Source organism: Abrus precatorius, unplaced genomic scaffold (assembly GCF_003935025.1).
Source record: "Abrus precatorius isolate BTA unplaced genomic scaffold, Abrus_2018 Scaffold5, whole genome shotgun sequence".
Taxonomy (NCBI): Eukaryota; Viridiplantae; Streptophyta; class Magnoliopsida; order Fabales; family Fabaceae; genus Abrus; species Abrus precatorius.
In genome coordinates, this window is record NW_020874395.1 from 944,191 (window position 1) to 963,050 (window position 18,860).

General features: G+C 32.1%; 3 protein-coding genes and 1 long non-coding RNA gene across 4 annotated transcripts; 1 reads left to right on the forward strand and 3 right to left on the reverse strand.

Annotated features, from left to right (window-relative positions):
* Positions 1-895: 895 nt before the first annotated feature.
* Positions 896-5,606, forward strand: LOC113866520 (serine/threonine-protein kinase STY13-like). The gene is made up of 7 exons (XM_027501351.1): positions 896-1,627; positions 2,786-2,907; positions 3,669-3,865; positions 3,957-4,131; positions 4,636-4,770; positions 4,986-5,130; positions 5,279-5,606. The coding sequence occupies exons 1-7, from the start codon at positions 1,354-1,356 to the stop codon at positions 5,443-5,445; spliced, it is 1,215 nt and encodes a 404-aa protein (XP_027357152.1). The 5' UTR covers positions 896-1,353; the 3' UTR covers positions 5,446-5,606.
* On the reverse strand, positions 1,660-6,680 carry LOC113866521. Its single transcript, XR_003505109.1, has 3 exons — positions 6,294-6,680; positions 4,035-4,431; positions 1,660-3,885 (listed from the first exon to the last, which is right to left on the reverse strand). It is a non-coding gene; the product is annotated as an uncharacterized LOC113866521 (long non-coding RNA).
* Positions 6,681-9,681: 3,001 nt separating this feature from the next.
* Positions 9,682-14,342, reverse strand: LOC113866519 (peptidyl-prolyl cis-trans isomerase CYP38, chloroplastic). The gene is made up of 7 exons (XM_027501350.1): positions 14,060-14,342; positions 13,026-13,316; positions 12,704-12,903; positions 11,401-11,636; positions 10,942-11,084; positions 10,271-10,342; positions 9,682-10,184 (listed from the first exon to the last, which is right to left on the reverse strand). Exons 1-7 carry the CDS (start codon positions 14,249-14,251, stop codon positions 9,957-9,959), a joined length of 1,362 nt encoding a protein of 453 aa, XP_027357151.1. The 5' UTR covers positions 14,252-14,342; the 3' UTR covers positions 9,682-9,956.
* Positions 14,343-16,566: 2,224 nt separating this feature from the next.
* Positions 16,567-18,860, reverse strand: LOC113867589 (bidirectional sugar transporter SWEET5-like). Its single transcript, XM_027502982.1, has 6 exons — positions 18,818-18,860; positions 18,414-18,450; positions 17,957-18,173; positions 17,432-17,593; positions 16,854-16,976; positions 16,567-16,728 (listed from the first exon to the last, which is right to left on the reverse strand). The coding sequence occupies exons 1-6, from the start codon at positions 18,858-18,860 to the stop codon at positions 16,567-16,569; spliced, it is 744 nt and encodes a 247-aa protein (XP_027358783.1).

An 18,860-nucleotide genomic window follows, 5' to 3' on the forward strand; every position in this document is an offset into this window, starting at 1 on the left:
TTGGCTTCCATCATTTTCAGTCTAGATATTTTATTTTCACGTAACCTGATGCATATCAAGTAGCGTGTTGACACAATTGGAGTTTTACCATTCAATTAAAAGGTAAAAGAAATAAAATTGGTTTTGTGGGTATTGAATTAAGTATGCAAAATACTTTAAATAGTATCGTTCTTTTTCGCTTATCTTTACCGTCCCATCAAACAATTAACCTTACAAAGCAAGTTTCAACTTAGTCTAAAAAAATTATTTTAATAAAATTAAGGCTTCATACTACATGTTCCTCCTCTCTTTATCATTAACCTAATCCATTGGTTACCCTTAACTTGCTGCTCCTGTCTTATTATTTTATAGGGTTATTATATGTTGATTAGACTTAATTGACTCATATAAAACCGGTCACAGCCACAAAAAAGAGGGGGGGAACCAAAGATTTTTTTTGTCATTATGTGATAGTGTTAATTAATAATGCTATGAACTTCACCAAATTTAAAACTATGATTCTATGAAATGTGGGAATCATCTAAGTAAGGCTATATGTCCGATGAATAATTTAACATTTCTTTAATATCTTTCTATAAATTCTCTTATTTGTTAAATAAAAAATAAATTTTAAGATATTAAAACATTTATATTTAATATTTTCTTAATTAAGACGATTAATAAAAAATAAATAACAAGAGAATATAACATTACTCTTATTCAATTCATCAATAATGATTACAGGTTACATATTATTTTCTTTTGAGGCAAGTGAGTCCGTTAACCGTTTGCATGATCACATATTGATGAAGCCAAGCTTGTTTGAAAGAGATGGCAATATGTAAAGGTCCAATAACCGTGAATGCCATAAATGATTATTTTAATAAAAAAAACTTAAATAATAAAAACAAAAACACCAAACAACCCCCCAATAAGGCAGAGCCACAGACACAAAAAAGAGATCTTTGGTTTCAATAAATTAGAAGGTGAAGGAAAGGCTTGATAATTAGAAGGAGACCAAAGTGGGTCAGAAACACACGTAGCGTTCAGGCAAAATCCATGTGCCCACATGGATGATTGAGAGAGAGAGAGGGAGAGAGAGAGTGATACTAGTTATTGTAGAGAGAGAGCATTATATTTATGACCTCAACATCACCACAAGTAGTAGCAGCAGCAGCAACACCTGCAGTGGCAGCACTCAGTAGAAGAAGACAGACACAAGAGACCCACAAAGGAAAACTTGCTCAAAACCAGAACTTGCACCTAAAGTTAGCAACTTTTGATGCTTCTAAGCAGCTTCAGCAGCAGAAGGCATAGAGGGGTGTGGTGATTTTTGAGTTTGGAGTTAGGAAGTAGAGAAGAGAGGGGTGAGATATGAAGAAGAGTGAGAGTGGGGGTGGTGGAGGGTATGTGAGAGCGGATCAGATAGATCTGAAGAGCTTGGATGAGCAACTTCAGAGGCATCTAAGTAGAGCATGGACCATGGAGAAGAACAAGGAGAAGGAAGAAGATGAAGTTGAAGGAAGGTCCACAAGAAGCAGACAAGAATGGGAGATTGACCCTTCTAAGCTTATCATCAAGACTGTCATTGCTCGTGGCACTTTTGGTACTGTTCACCGTGGGATTTATGATGGCCAAGATGTTGCAGGTACTCTCATTCTTTGGTCTTACTGTTGGAGAGTTTTGAGGTTTCCTATGATGTCTGTCTTTTGTCATATGTAACTGTTTCCTGATAAAAAAAAAACATGCACAGTTTGTTTTTCCCTCCTTTTCTTACACTTTTTGTTTTTTGGTTTTAACACTACTTACTTGTGCAAGGGTCAGTTTTGTGTACTTGGAGAAACTCATGTACTTGGTGTTTTCCACTGAGACTATCATAATGTGCAAATTTGCATAATGTCTTCTCCTCCTGAAATGGGTGGCATGTTGATGGGTTGATTTGCCTTCTTTTATGTGAATGTCAAGATTCCATAGAGAAGTGCCTTTTCTCGAGTTTATGTGACAACTCATGTTCCTTTGAGGTCTTAACTTTCAATGGAAGTGTAATAAAAGGTTTTAAGGTGGCCAGCAGATCCACTGATTAAGTTTTGTTTATCTGCTCCTATTTGTAATTTCATTATTTTCATTCCTTTACAATCAAATCAAACAACAATTTCTGCTCGGATAAGAGTTTGTATTCTGCTGTCTGTTGTGTTGTTGAGTTCTTTGAGAAGTCATCTAAGTTAATAGTGTTTGATGAGATGCAACGGGCAAGCATTGGAACTTTGTGGATTGAGATTTACAAAATCCGTGATTCACAAGATTGTGAATACTTTACTTCTTTTCTTTTTCCTTGAATTCACAAGATCCAGTTGACTTGACAGTTATGTGCATGAACTTTAATATTCTTCTTTCCTTTTTTGAACTTTCATGTGTTCATGGTTATTACTGATGTGCCCCTGATTTAACTACTATGGGGTGGTAATAAAATAATTGAAGTTGTTGACTGGTAATGACTGGTTATTATGTTGCCACATGCATTCCTCATTCATAAAATATTCCTCTACTGGGAGTTAGCTACTGGAACTCTTCTCATGGGAGTTAAAATCATTGATTATACTAACTTCTTTCTGAGATTTATGATTGTCATTTGTCATGATGTTATATGCAGAACTTTATTATCTTAACAATTCATGGATGCTAAACTTGTTTACTCTGCAGCTTTCTACTGAATTTTAAATGAATGAACAGCCTAAAGTACCTTGTGAATGCCTGTTCTCGAGCTGCTTTCGTATCAATCAATTTATCTTTCATTTTGTTTTCTCAGTTAAGCTCCTTGACTGGGGAGAAGAGGGCCATCGGTCAGAGGCTGAAATAGCTTCTTTGAGAGCTGCTTTTACACAAGAAGTTGCTGTCTGGCACAAGCTTGACCATCCTAATGTAACCAAGGTAATATTTTGGCCTTCATTGCTTTCCCCTTTATCTTGTGTTGGGAAAGACTGGGATAGCTTACTATGACAAGTTACTTACATGCTATCATTTGCTACAATGAATCAAGTCAGAGAAGAACAGGAAGTGTATAAATTAGCACAAGGAAAGTGAAGAAAGATAAATGATAAAGATCTTAAGAATACATTCCACGAGGCCACTATTCTAGGAGCCAAATATTGGAATATGTTCTAGGAGTCAAATATTGTCCAATCCTCAGACTGTTATGTCTCTTCATTGTGTGATGTGATGACATGGCTTGATTCTGGTCACATTTGTGTCAAATGAATTCTTCTAGGTGTTTATTTTCTGTTATTCTGTTTTCTCTATTATGTTGGGGAACAGGGAAGAGGATTGAGTGGCAGTGTGGCAGGTGTGGGCTGCATTAAGATCCACACCGGGGGAGAATAAACCTCTGCAAGTGTATAAGGCTGAAGTTTGGTCCAGTCTTAAAGGATCCCCCATAACTAATATGTTATGTTTGCACCGTTGTCATTAATCTAATTTCTCATACATTTACTATCTAATTCATGTATTTTGACCAAGGCTATCCATGGTTGAAGTGTTTACAACCTATTTGCCCTTGTGTTAGGCAAATTTAAACCGTAAAGTGTGTGACATGGAAGGAAATTGTTAGATTCTGTTTTTTTGTTATAAGTTCTAATATAATGTGAGAATTTTCTTATTCATGGTCACTGTGAAATCCATTTTGCAATTTGCAGTTTATTGGTGCAACAATGGGAACATCAGAGCTACAGATACAAACAGAAAATGGTCATATTGGTATGCCAAGTAATGTTTGTTGTGTTGTTGTTGAATATTGTCCTGGAGGTGCGCTGAAGTCTTATCTCATTAAAAACCGGAGACGGAAGCTGGCTTTTAAAGTGGTTGTTCAACTGGCTCTTGACCTTGCAAGAGGGTCCAATCCCTATGCCTAATCTGTATCATATAAATTTAATGTAGTAAGCTTTCTTTCTAAGCCTGAGGAATTTTCATTATGTACATTATAGGTTGAGCTATCTCCACACAAAGAAGATTGTCCACAGAGATGTTAAAACAGAAAATATGCTTCTGGACAAGACACGAACCTTGAAAATAGCTGATTTTGGAGTTGCTCGTATTGAGGCTTCCAATCCTCATGACATGACAGGTGAAACTGGAACCCTTGGTTACATGGCTCCTGAGGTATATGCTTCAATTCCTTTGAATATATCTCCCTCTTGTGCATCTTTCTTTCGGGGTTTGTTTCGAACACTCACTAAAACATAGTCCTTGCCTCTACTTAGGAAAAATATTTACCCAACAACACTCGTTAATTCTTGATAAATATTTACCACTAGAAAAATAACAACGTTGCATTGTTCCATCACTGTCCATACTTTTATCAGGATTTCCTTTTTCTTAATGATTCACCCAACAATTGTGCATATATCCGTGTCATTTTTGGTACGCAATTACTGGAAGAAATCTCTACCTTGAAAGGTCCTGCAAATGAAAGAAATCTCTGTAAATATGTAAATGGTTTTTGCTTAAATATTCAGTGCTCCTGCAAATGACAGTTAGTTCTCTTTAAATACATGACCCTCAACATATATTCTGCTTTGCATAAGGAGTTCATGTTTTGTTTTGTTTGAATAGTTTCTGATGTTATATATTGGTATATGGAACTTACCTGAATAAATTGGACAGGTTCTAAATGGTAATCCATACAATAGAAAGTGTGATGTGTACAGTTTTGGCATATGCTTATGGGAGATATACTGCTGTGACATGCCCTATCCTGACCTTAGTTTCTCAGAAGTGACCTCAGCTGTTGTACGACAGGTATATGAACAGTATTAAGTTATATATATATATATAGGCTACGCATCAAATGAGAGGAATTTTTTTAGGAGTGAGAGGAACAAATTTGGATCATTAGATCTTATCATTAGAGATTATGTATATATAATTCCATGACTCGAACCTGGGACAAATGATTTTATAACTGTTGATACATCCCTACTAAAAATTGTAATAGATTCTATATGGAACTGCAGAATCTTAGGCCAGAGATTCCACGATGTTGTCCAAGCTCTCTGGCAAATGTGATGAAAAGATGCTGGGATGCCAATCCTGACAAGAGGCCAGAGATGGATGAAGTGGTGTCCATGTTGGAAGCTATTGACACATCAAAGGGTGGAGGTATGATCCCTATTGATCAGCCTCAGGGTTGTTTTTGTTTTCGCAGGTATCGAGGACCTTGAAAGATTTTTCACTGTCAAGGAAATCGATTGTGGAGGGATGTTATACAGTATTCTGGAAAATCAGTTTGTATTTTATTTCATTGAAGGAATAGGGAAGGAAGACTCAAGATGGAATGCATACAAAAAAAGTGTGAAAGCCATAGTTAATGAAAAAGAGCTCTACAATTACTTGTTACTTTGTTGGGCTATAATTTTTGTAAAGCTAATTGTGCCGTCTCCTCATTGCACCCATTTATATAATGTTTCTATGTAAGAAAATGTACACTTGACAGTAGTAGCATGGATTATTCCAGCACGAATATCAAAGTCCTGATGGGTCATTTGGTGTCCTTTGAGCCTACAAGTGATCTGTTTTGGCAAGATCTACTCGTGCATAAAGACGTGACCTATAATATTTGGAATAAATATACAATTTGGCCCTTAAAAGATGTTATATGTTCGTTAGGTGGAGGGAAGTTTTTGTTTATACAATTGACCTTAAAATTGTCAACTTGCTGAAATTTACATTACTGTAGTTATATACTTGTCAACAAGTATATGTTTTTATGAATTAATTTCTACTGTAAATTTTTTTAAAGATCAAATGGAGACAAGTAACATTTCGAGACAACATTATATATTTCCTCGAAATATTTGATTGTGGTTCATTTTGCCCCTTTTTGGCCATGAAAATATGTTAGAAGATACCTATAAAAACTATAGATCATAAAGCACCATAAACAAATTGAGTAAAGCAAACCCAATATAATTAATTCTCTAATGTCAAAAATCTTAAACGACAATTTAAATGTGAATCTCGTGGGAATGTTAATTCTCCTCAAAATGCTAACATATGTGAACGAATACTATGAACGGTTTGCACTACTAAACAAAAAGTTTTTTTTTTAAACAGTTGTTAAACAAATTTCAATTCATTTAATCCCTTATCGAAAAGATTTCTATGTAATAAACCAATTGACACAGTTTTCATTACATCATCTCAAACAAACCATGTTCTCAAATCCAATTCCGGCCTCAAATTATCCATCAGTTTTGTCATCTAAAAAGTTCATTATTGGGGCTTTGTTTTTGACTCTGATATGCATCTAAAAAGCTCCCTACCTCCTTTTGGATTCGAAACTTCCGAAGAAACTCCATTTAACATTACTTCCACTACATACAGAATCACTTAGATCATGGAACCACTTTTGATTATTCAGCTCTGCGTCACACTAAGCACTGCTTCAACTGCACATATGGTTGACTTCAACTTTTGTTGAAAGCTTCTTTCCCCGGTAGAAGCTCACAACCACAGAATATGCAAAACGTGTGGAAAATGACATGAATACAAGCTAAGAGAGAAGCTCTATCAAACTTCCTCAGCCATATCTGATGTTGGAGGTGAGAAAGATTTGTATACTCTTGGAAAAACAATGACTTTCATACTCACGTTTGAAACTTGGAATACAATTTGGACGGTGCAATATCCACCACTAAACAAAGATACTTTATTCTTTCTTATTTTTATTTTTTAGAATATGTGAAAGACAACCTTTAACATGCATGCATATATAACGACAAACATACACTAAATAACTATTCTACTTCTAAATATGGCAGCTAAATTACTGTTTAGAACAGTTATTCAAATCAAATAATCTCTCTCTCTGCATAACCTTTTCTTTAATAATCATAACTGCATGCTTTCTTAAGACTTTTTTCTTTTTAAATAATTTCAGTCGTGTTTTGAAGTAGATACAAGTTACACTGATGTAAAGAGAATTAGGGATGACAATGGATATGAACATTAATCCTCGTACCTGTACTATCTGGGTATCTGTATATCCATCTTGTACTCATTACTCGCGCTTGTTTGAGAAAAAAATTTGTAAAAAAATATGTTTATATAATTTCATATAAATAGCATAATAATATACAAATTCAATATGTAGTTATCGAACAAGGTACAAACATAGATAAAAAAATAAATATTCAAAAAACATAAATGCTAAATATATCTTAATATAATAATTTTCTAAACTAAAATTCTTAGAAACAATAAGCGAAATTAAACATAAGTTATTTGTCAATGATAACCTTATCTTATGTGAGATTTGATTGATTGACAATGTCAGAGCGACAACGAAATAGATCTGTTCAATGATTGTCTCTTCGTGTAGGATCACTTTGTGACCTCTTGTGATGTTATTGACAACTAACTCTAATAAATAACGTTTCATAGTTGTTAGGTTTTAACGAGACAAATATTGAGAATGAGAATAGAGTTAGAGTAGAGGAGTTCAATACTAACAACAGAAAGTGGATACATAAAATATTTTTTTTAACTTTTGAATTTGAAATTATAAGAAAAATAATAGATTTAATTAAAATAATATAATATAATTAATATATATATATATATATTAATACTAGTATTTTTAACTCATATACTATACGAAAGTATTTTATCAAAAATACAAATTTTTGAAAAATTATTTTAATGAATTAAATATTTATAATGTATATAAATTTTAAAAGAAAGAATTTGAATAAAAGATAAATAGTTACAATAAAATTTTATAATAAAGAAAAATACGCGTATATTAAAAAAAGTATACTTTTTTATCTAAAAAAATTAACAAATAAAAATTAATAATAATTTTTTATATTTATATCTTTTCAAAAACTTCTTTGAACGTGAATAAATAGTAAGAATAATATTATTTAGATTCAATAAATTATAGTTGTACTTGTAATACATATGTTGCATAGAAAAATATTATTTTAAATTAAAATATAAAAAATAAAATTTAAATATTATTAATAAATAATAAGCTTACGATAATAGTAGGTGATTGTAAAATTTATAAAATATTTACAATATATTTATTATTCACTTTATGATTTAAATATCAATATGATTTTATTAACAAAAATATGTGTAAAAAATATTTTGTGTCATATATAAATAATATTTTAAAAAAAGTCAATCTCATATTAACTATGTAATAATTAAATTATATTAGCCTAATTCAATGATATAAAATAGTAAATAAAATTTTCTTTTAAAAATATAAACCAAAATAAATTTTTTGGTTTATTTTATTATTAAATATATAAATAAGATATTAGCCTAGAAACTTGTATCTTTTTCTCATTTTTTATTTTCACACCTTAGGAGAGTTAGAGTGGGAGATTGGGGGGCAACTTCCAAGCTCTGTACCTTGAGAAATTAGGCTGAATATTGGATTTATGAAGAAATTCTGCAACTCCTCTTCTTCTACTCTTTCTCTCTCTTTTTCTTCTATGAACATGTTCTGATTTCTTTTTGTTATGGATTGATGGATCCGATTTTGATATTGTAAATTGATTGTAGATCTGGATTTTAAGATCTTGATTGTATTGAATATTTAATTCTTTTTCTTAATGTAGTTCTTGAATTTGCTATTCAATTGAATTAAACCTAAAGGATTTTTATCAATAAAAGTTAAGTTAATTTCTCGTATCTGAATTGAATGTCAAAGTTATGGATAAAAATTCGTGATCTTGTAATCTCTTAATTTTCAATGCCTAATGTAATGTTTGATTGATTTACACCTAAGGAATTAGAGTAGTTGATTGAATATTAAGATCAATGAGTCAAGGAATTGAACTTTGATTAATCTAGTGAAATTGATCATCAATCAATTAAAAAACTTAGAGTTCAGATCTACTTCAGTTTTGCAATTTATAAAGAGGTGAAATCAATCCTAACTTCATTCACATATCAATTCATTTCTAAATTTGTCACTCTATTTTGCTGTTATTTTCTGATTTTTACACTTTATTGCTTTTATTTGCAAATGCTCAAAACACTCTAAAATTCATTTAGTTTAATTAGTTATTAATTTGTGAAGTAGTAATTGATAGAATTAATCCCTAAAGACGATACTTGGGACTCAAATTGAATTTCAAATTTTATTACTTGCTATAACTATCTAGTACACTTGCTAGTTAGTGTTCTCTTAGCTTTGTGACAATAAAAGAAAGAAAAAGAAGGACAACCGTGTGGTTACGGAAGTTTTGGTCCAATGGGAACATACTAACCCAGAGAATGCAGTTTGGAAGGAACTACAGGATGTGCAAGAGCAATTTCCAACCTTTCCATGGGAGTCGCATTTGTGGACTTGAGGGCAAACCACGTTTTGAAGAGAGGGATAGTTGTAATAAGTGGAAAAAAGGGGTTCTATTAACAATTTAATAATTGGTTAATGTAGTTGTGGGGCACAGGTTATTTGCTTAAGTCATTAGGAATTAAGAAAGTGGCGGGGAATTGGATATAGCCAGAAACAAGGGTTATATATACACCCTTCTATATTCAATTAAGTTTTTATGCAATGAAATAACATTTCAGTTTTCCTCTTTAATACTGTACTGAGAGTGAGTGAGGGTTCGATTTGAAATTCATATTCAGATCTTACAGAATAACTCCAAAACATGAATGTTAGAAACTGTATGAGTATGATCTACAATTTCCTCACTGAACAATCATAATTTTATTGACGAATTAGTTGAATGGAAGTTACAAGCCGTGGTGATCATTCAGTCTTAAAATAGAACACAATATCTCAAGCTGTTTAACTGAATGCTAGGTTCTGGTAAAATGAATACTGGTTTGTGAGAATAATGGAAACAAACTAGGGGAAGTGAACTTCGCAATGCAATAGCCACCATTCTTGAATAGCCTTGAAGCAAGTGCCAATAAACACTCTTGCAGTATTTAATAGCAAAAGCACAGAAACATCACTAGCCAGCAATCTTGTAGCTTGGATTCACCAAATTATCCAGGCCAGAAACTACTTGAATAGATTCTATGACATCACCAACCTTGAGGTCTGCCAAGTAATCCTCATTTTCTGTTACATAGCCAAAAACTGCATATCTACCATCCAATATATTGGCATTACTAGGAGTTAGCTCACTTTCTTTCAATAGCCAAAATACCTGGCTAGAGGCAGAGTTGTTCTCAAATTCCTATTCAACAACATCAGAGGAGTAAATTAAAGCTAAAAAAATGATTAATGTGTTTAAAGAATAGCCACGTTAAAGAAGATTCTCACATCTCTTGCCATTGCCATAGTACCAAATGCATTAAATGGAAGCTTTGTTTGAGCCTTGTAGAGACCAAGCTCCTGTCCAAACAGATTATTGTTAACCACAAAAGAGAAAATTTTCAACCTTGAGAAAATATGAACATCATATTTTGAAAATATAAAATAATATCACATTATGCAGCAAAACTTCATGCAAGAAACTAGTAGTGGTAAAGAACTCTTATTTCTTCTGATCATAAAACAAGTATTGTGGTACAGACCTCAATAGGTATGAAAAAGATTGCAAAATACTGAACATGGTTTGAAAGATAAGAATAGAATATCACTTGATTTTGTCATATCAGGTCTATGAAAAACCTCTCTCCTTATCTATGTTTTTCTGTTTTGACTCAGTAAGTAATTAGATAAACCATACACCACTTTCTTTCCTTTTCTTTCTCCCTTGACACATTCAAGCCTATGCGCAAGCCAAAAAATGATTCCATATTGCAGTTTAGAAATAAAACAGTGGAATCGGTGAATCCTGGGACAGTAAAGAAGGTGGAGGACCTCTTACTTGTAATTCTCTTACTCACAAACACACTCCAGGATCAGCTTGCTAACACATTTTAGTATTATACAGATGCAAATGAACAAATATATAATATGCCCAAGAGCAATAATCAATTGAAGATAACCTCTAAAGTTGCTCCATACAAAGGTGCCTTTTCTCCATTCACCATAATTTCTAAAGGTATTGTCCTGGTTTTCTCTGTACTTGGATCAATAAAACCCTCAGCAGGACCTTCAGGATCACCAGTTTGGACAACAAACCCATCCGCTGCACAAAAAATAAAAATTTGAAAAAATAAAATTCACATGGATATCAATAATGGTAAAAGATCATTCAGCTTCCATCACATAAGATAAAATACTGTTAATTCAGTCCCATGAAGGGTTAAAAATATAAATGTATACATCCTTCCATGTCATTTCCTGCATTTGTGGTTCTGTGCAATGAGTGAAACTAGTATACCTAGTATCTATGTTCTAAAATGTTCCTGGAAATGGTCTAAAGCATTCTTTACCAAATCAGCTGTAGCTAAATGGGAAATCAAAAGCAAAAAATAATGTCCAACAAAGATAAAATTGATTACCTCTCTGGATTTCCATGCCATCATAGAAGTGCCTTTGTACCAAGTCAACAAAATTTCCAGCGGTTACAGGGGCATTATAACCATCAAGAACTATGTGAAAAACACAATTATCCACATTTGGATTGTCTTTAATCTTGACCTTCATATCCACTGCTGCTCTCCCCTTCAATAAAGGCATATTTTGGTATTCCTCAGGCACTTGATATGGGAAGCCATCAACCATGTCTTCTTCAACACTGCAGAAATGCAATGCCCCAGGAACATCTCAGCTGCAGTCAATGAAAGGTTCTATATGAGAAAAGTCTTTCTCAAGAAGATTAATTTTCCAAGTCCTCCTCAATTTTCAGTTGTTAGAATACAAGGAGGATTCAGTTTTTGAGAACATCTGACATCATGTCAATTTAGCCCCACATGCATTGTATAAAACTCAGCCCATCGCAGTGATCCAGAGGCCAGGGTGGTTTAGTTCTCTAATTGAAATGGGATTGCATTCAACCCAGTCAGAAGAAGTCAAACGCAGGATTTTCCATCAACATGAATGAATAGCATAGTTATATAACCCAGCTTGGTAATTAAGACCGGTGAACCAGGTCAGAAGAGGCTTGGGAAAGCTTGCTCAGTAATAGGACTGGGTTTGGATTCAGCCAAGTCAAAGAAGATCAAACTAAGCAGGTTTTACAACCAACTGAGTCTAGAGGGATCATGCTAATTTGATTATTAGGTTGTCCAAACAAATTATTTTCAATGGCTATTTGATTAAACTTGACCTCTTGTAGCACAGTAAGTCAAACATTGGGTTAGGCACAGTTTGGTTACTTATAAACAGGACAAGTAGACAACTCTATTCACTGGTGATCTACTGGTTGTAACAATAGTGCAGCTTTCTGAGTTTGACATATAGTCAAGGCTAAATTACTTTGTCCCATAGATTTAAGCTAAAGCTTCTTTATATCACTGAAGCAAATAACCCTTGACACAGACCTCCTTCTGGCAGTTCCTATGGTGTAATTAATGAACATGAATTGCTTCATACTGCCATGGTACACCTACATAAATTTTCTAAATCCTAATGATAATCATAGTCACAGACTTCAGTGACTGGCAGATAGAACAAACACTTAACAGTATAATTCATCTTGACAGAGAAAAAAGTGAAAAATTTAATGAATCCACAAATTCATATTTTATTTCTTCCAAGGAAGAAAAGAAAAATCCATACTATTTCTCATTGAGCACATGTATGGAAGAATAGGGTCCTTTGTGTGGTTTATGTAAGTGATTTAGTAATTGATCACATACTTACCCTCCAACATATTGGAGAAGCTCTTTCTGTTTTGGTGCAACTGCATCTCTATTTCTATCCTGCACTATCAGTTCCAGCTCATCTATACCAGCTTCCAGCTTACTAAGCAGTTCAACTCCATGTTCTTTCTTTGACTCAGCTAAACCTGACACAATTAAAGACTTCCCTTGCTTGAGAGCCCGGGATGCCTGCCTTGTATTCTACATTCCATATATAGTAAATCAATATCTACACTTACAGAGAAAAAAGGACAAAATCTCATACACAATCTGTATAGGCAATGCACTTGTACAGATAAGAAAACAAGATTCTTATGTCTTACTCTTTCCACAGAGTCAAGTGCCTTGACTCCAGCGACCTTGAGACTATCTGTAATATCTTCAAGTGGCTTTTGTACTTCTCTAATTGCCTTATTGTCAATAGGAAGTGCATATCTCAACAATGCTCCAGGGTCCTTAATTGGTGGTCCAGATATCAAAACAGACAGATCAGGCAACACGGGGTAAGCAGCTTGAGCATTGTTAGGCCACCCTAATGTAGGAACTGCTGTTATTAACCCAACTGCTAGTGCTATAGATATCGCGCACCGCTTAAAGGAAAATGGCCTCCCATTCTGCATCAAAATGTAACACAGTAAGCTTTGGGGCTGCAATCATTTGCAGCAATAGTCACATAGTAAACACGAGAAGATAAGGTAAATAAAAAATAAACAAAATACATAACAACTTAACACGAAGTACATACAGATCACAACTCATAAATTTAACAAAGAATATGATTCATAACTATTCAGTATTTAGGATGCGTTTGGCTATAAAGCTTAATTAGGTGCTTATTTAATAAGCTCCTTTTAAATGATGGCTAATGTCGTGAATTCAGTTATGAAACTTATTGAAATAAGCTGAAAATGGTTTAATTTGACAAGCTATACCAAAAAAAATATATTTAAATAAGCTAAAAATATGTTATCCGAGTCATGAGTTATTTTTCTAAGTTTTTCCAAATACTCCTACAAAAATGCAAGTACCACTGTAGATTGAAGCTTTAGGCACAGGAAGTGATTAGTATTAGTAGCAAAGTACACTATTTTTTTTTTCTCTTGCAATCCTTTTTTCTTGTGTAATTCAGTTCTACAATTCTCATTTTTGTTGAACAACTTAATGTTTACAAACATGAGATGAACAAAAGAACAGTAAAATGCAAACAAAATTCATCTCCCAAAAATCCATCCTGAAGAAGATTAACCTAAAATGTTGCTAATGGGGTATCATATCGCCACCCAAGAAGTGCATAATCTTCAATCATGTGTAACAAAGAGAATTTAAAAGAAAAAGATCAAATTTTTAAGAGACTTACATATTTATTCTGAAATTCAGAATGTTGGGGTGGTTGGTAAGAGCAACGAACATTGAAACCTCGAAGTGAAGCATTGGTAAGAGAGAGAGGGTAAGGTAAACGCCTAGAGTGTGCATTGTCTGAGTTGAACAATCTTGGACTAAGGGTAGTGGCTGCTGAAGCATAGTAGTGGCATGAGATGATGGCTGCCATTGAAATTATGTCAAAACAAATGTCATGTGAGAGACAGTGGAAGTTGTTAGATAAGGTTTTGGACGAAAGTTAAGGTTTGTGTTTTGTAAGGGATGGCTGCAAAAAGGGTAACCATTGGGGAACATCATCATCCATTCATCTTGATCCATCGGGGATAAGATAATATTACATTGGCCCCATGCAAAGTACACATTTTTTTAATAATTAATTTTTAATACATTTAATCAAATATTGAAGAAGTTAACAAAGATCGTGTACATTTTATGGCATAATTTTAAATACTTATTAAAATATTAACATTTTGAAACTTTAATTTTTAAAAATATTAAAGATTAAGATAATTTTTCAGTAAACTTGTGGATAAGCTATTATAAGAAAAGAAAAATAAGATAAAAAAATAAAACTCATCTTATAAATTAAAATTAACTTATATTTCTCTATTTTTTTAGAAATTAATCTCATTTAAATTTTATTAAAAACTTGAAAAGATAAGTTATTTTTAATTTATTAAAAAATTATTTATTTTTCTTATGAGGACTTATTCATAATTTTACTCAAATAAAATTTAATTTATTTGAATGACACACTAAATAGAATTATTGAGAATTAAAAAAGTTTTACATTGAAAAATTTAACATCTAAATGTCCGATATCTTGAAAAAAATGTTTAACTTTAGTTATAACTTAAACTAAATAAATCCTTAATGACTTGATTTAAATTAATTTTAATTTAGGTTGAATACTAAAATTTGTAAAATAACTTGACTTGACATGATTTCATTTAATTGGTCAGGTCATTTTTATCTTCTGAATTCGATTTGTGCTCAACTCTAATGTTTGATATGTTAAATATTATTATGGCAAAGCTTAGGGACATTGGTTGTGGAAATAGAGAGAGGGTAAGGAGAGAAAATCGTTTATCCTATCATACATCACCTAATCCAATTCCTTCAGGATAAAATTTAAACTAATGAATTGGACAAGATAATTAAGTTAATAAGCATTGTCAAATAGATTAAGTCATTGAGTTTGACCTATTTAAAATATGATTTGAATTTGAAAATTTTGAGTTGAATTAAATTTTAGTCTAGATTGAATTGATTCATTTTCTCGATTATTTTAAAAAGTTACTTAATTTATAAGTAACTTAAAGTTACTCATTATATTGGACTAGGAATTTTTGTTTTTGTTTTTTGCTCGTAACTAGACTTTTAGGTTTTAATTTTACAAAATTTGACAATGAGCCAAAAAAAAGATTGACTCTTTAGTTCAATGCTGACAAGGTTTTCGGTTTTAGTGAAGTGGATAGGCCTACGACTTACAAAGGGCTTAGCCAAGCTAGTAACTTTTTATTCAGCAATTAACTTAGTCCAGTATTGGCCCATAATTGGCTATCTTGAATGGGTCAGACTACCCCATTTTGATATCCCTCAAGCCGATTAAAGAAGAAAAAAACATCACTGACCAAAAACAAAAGAAGAAAAAAATATCATATTAAATGACACAGGTAGTTTAGTGGATAGAATTTATTTAATTCTTAGAAATTATGTTCTTTGAGAATCATAGTTTTTGGGAAATCTATTTTCTCGGAATGTTGAACATACATCTGGGAATCAAAGTTCGTTAAAAAAAGGTTATGCCTAAAACATTTTACAGAAGATACGAATCCGAAGCCATTGTTTTTTGAAGTAAATTTGTATGTAGTTTGAAGAGTAAGTGTTAATCCACTTTTAAAGAAGGAAGGTTAAATGATATTTGTGGTCCTATTTTGATTCCTAGGTGCTTTTTTGTTGAGTTTATATAGGAAGGTTAAATGGTAGTGTAATATGTATGTATAATCTCCTTTTAAAACTTTTATGGAATATTAGCCTCTTATTTGTGTCTAACACTGAGTCAATGTTTATAGAATATTATCATTTAGGTATGTCTAAAATTAAACACTAATGTATAACTTAAAAATTAAGGATTTAATTGATGATTTTTACAATTTCAAGAGTTAAACTGAGTATGTAATCAATCTTCCATCACAATTTCTATATGTGAAATATGTACTGTTCTACGTGCAATATTTTATTGTATGAAACTTATAAATGAAAGCAGCGAATACAACGTGACACATAATGTAATATACATCAAAATCCAATTGGTAAAAAAATTCTATCTATTCTACTTGAGGATTCCCGAAGCTAAAAGAAAAAAATTTGGACTGTTTTAAACTATATATATGTATGCATCACTTGCATGATGCATATTATAAAATCATGCATGTGACAGAAGATAAAAAGGAGTAATTGATGAGATTGAGAAGAAAGAAATTAAGCTTGGGCTTGAGGGGTCCTTTCTGAGACTGGAACCCTTGTTGACTGTGGAACATGATCACCATCATCATTATCATCATCATTTTGTTCCCTACAGCAGTAGCAAGCATATAATATGAGCTGAACAAGTCCAGAGATTGATCCAATACCATTGCTAATCTGCAAGAATATAAGAAGGTAACAATGGGTGAAAAACAAATTTCATTCAAGAACTTCAATGATTCACAAGAAATAGAAACAATACAGAGAAGAGAACAAGTTGAAAAGTGAAGTAAATAATTTACCAGAACAAAAAGGTCAAAGGGGTGGATGAGAGCATATGTTGTCCAGCACACACCATTGAGGAAGTTAGTCAGAGAGAGCCAGAATGGCATATACCTCACACTCTTTGTTTTTATAACCTTTGCCTGTTCATTATATATATACATATACATACCATGATCAAGGTAAGTAGGAGTGAAATATTTTTACACATGGATGCATGATCTCATATTGTTATTGGGGAATGCTAGGAACTAATCTTAAACACATTTCAATGCATCTTTTATGATTAGTCAGTTTTTTAAAAGAGTAAAAGTAATTTTAAAATATAATCAATTTAAGATATATGCATTTTGATTTTTTAAAAAAGAAAAATATTAATCTCAACCCTTTAAATTGAATTTAAGTAATTAGTAATAGTAAGATTTGATTTTAAAAAATATTTATTACTCTTTAAAAACTGTTAACATAATAAATATATTCTTTCTTAGTAAAGATATACTATTTTTATATGTTTAAATTCAATTTAAGAATAAGATTAACAAAATTATTTAAAAAATGAATAATCACATAATGCGATATAGATTAATAAAAGACTTACCATTATTGTAAGAGGAGAGACATACATCATGACATTGAAGACATCACAGATAATACCAATGACTAACGACCTTTGGGGAATGCTATGCAGTGCCCGCATTGTTACAAGAACGACTGCAGCAAAGAAAATAACCTCGACCGAAAGAGAAATCATCACTTTTATCTGAAATCAGAGAAAATCAGAGAAGAAACAGTGAGAAAGCAGAACTAAGAGTGCATTATGTGTTTTAATTCATTTATAGTGCTCATTCAAGTAACATCAATGATTAATAGAAAGGTTATTAATATACTTTAATAAATAATTTCACACAAATGCCTTATCGTTTATACTTTCATTTAAAAAAACAATTAATATAAAAACCATATTTATAATCCTTATACAGTACAAATTGTTTATTATGTTATGAACATGTTTAAATTTCCTTTTAAAAAAAGAATCTATAACACATTTATATTAAAAAATGGCCACAATTAATACCAATAAGTGATGAAATAACAAAAATCAAAGAGGAAGCGTAATACTCACCCGTCCATTTTTGGTAGCATAGGTAAAATAAATGGCAATATATACGAACTCAATCACAAGCCCAATGGCATTGATGGTGACCACTAAAATGCTGTGAGGATGCACAAAAGGCATTCCATAGAACACCCAAAACGCACAGTTCAACAACGTAGCTATGTAGGGATCAGGCTTGAACTCCTCCACTGATCTATTCTTTATAATTTTATAGAAGGTTGGACTGCAATTCATTCAAATAACCCATTATCTATCTACACAGTTCAATTTATACTACACCACAGCTAAATTAAAAAATGATAATTAATTTGTTTGTTAATTTAAAATTTATATTTATAAAAACAGTAGGTAGATTCTCATTTTATGTATTGGATTGCTTTGGAGAAATTAAATTCAAAATATAAAACAGTGCATGATATTATAATTGAAGTTGTAGTCGCTTTAACGGTGAAAGAGAGCTTACGCTGGGGAGAAGAACAAAAAGAAGGAGATGACATTGCCTGCGAAGAATGATCACAACACGTAAACACAAAGATCTTAGCTTTGGCCACTCTTAATCGAACGATTTTTTTCCATCCATAAATTGATTAGAAATCAAAGTTTATTTGAACAAGTATGAATGTAAGGCTTATTAAAACATTACTATTTATAATCTTTGCTTTAAATCATATCTAGGTTTTCACAGGTGTTTCTATACATAAAAATCTACTTGGAAACGTTTAAAAAACCTAAAAACGTAGATTCAATACAAAAATTGAAATTAGTAACATTAAAATAAAAATGAATTTAGAACTGTTTTGAAGCAAAAAATTGAAGAGAAACTTTGGTCATGAATGAACGGCATTGCTATTGAAAGTGAAAATGAACCTATGATCCCAACGACGTTGCGAGCTACTGCAGCATTCATCAT

What these genes read in the sequence shown, in the direction of transcription:
- LOC113866520 (XM_027501351.1), top strand. Translation starts at nt 1,354, where the DNA reads ATGAAGAAGAGTGAGAGTGGGGGTGGTGGAGGGTATGTGAGAGCGGAT. An exon ending in TGATGGCCAAGATGTTGCAG is followed by an intron (nt 1,628 to 2,785) that starts GTACTCTCATTC and finishes TTGTTTTCTCAG; the next exon opens with TTAAGCTCCTTGACTGGGGA. An exon ending in TGACACATCAAAGGGTGGAG is followed by an intron (nt 5,131 to 5,278) that starts GTATGATCCCTA and finishes ATTTCATTGAAG; the next exon opens with GAATAGGGAAGGAAGACTCA.
- LOC113866519 (XM_027501350.1), bottom strand. Translation starts at nt 14,251, where the DNA reads ATGGCAGCCATCATCTCATGCCACTACTATGCTTCAGCAGCCACTACC. An exon ending in CACTTGACTCTGTGGAAAGA is followed by an intron (nt 12,904 to 13,025) that starts GTAAGACATAAG and finishes TATGGAATGTAG; the next exon opens with AATACAAGGCAGGCATCCCG. An exon ending in TGTATGGAGCAACTTTAGAG is followed by an intron (nt 10,343 to 10,941) that starts GTTATCTTCAAT and finishes CTGTTTGGACAG; the next exon opens with GAGCTTGGTCTCTACAAGGC.
- LOC113867589 (XM_027502982.1), bottom strand. Translation starts at nt 18,860, where the DNA reads ATGATGAATGCTGCAGTAGCTCGCAACGTCGTTGGGATCATAG. An exon ending in TCTCTCCTCTTACAATAATG is followed by an intron (nt 16,977 to 17,431) that starts GTAAGTCTTTTA and finishes TATAATGAACAG; the next exon opens with GCAAAGGTTATAAAAACAAA. An exon ending in CCTTTGACCTTTTTGTTCTG is followed by an intron (nt 16,729 to 16,853) that starts GTAAATTATTTA and finishes ATATTCTTGCAG; the next exon opens with ATTAGCAATGGTATTGGATC.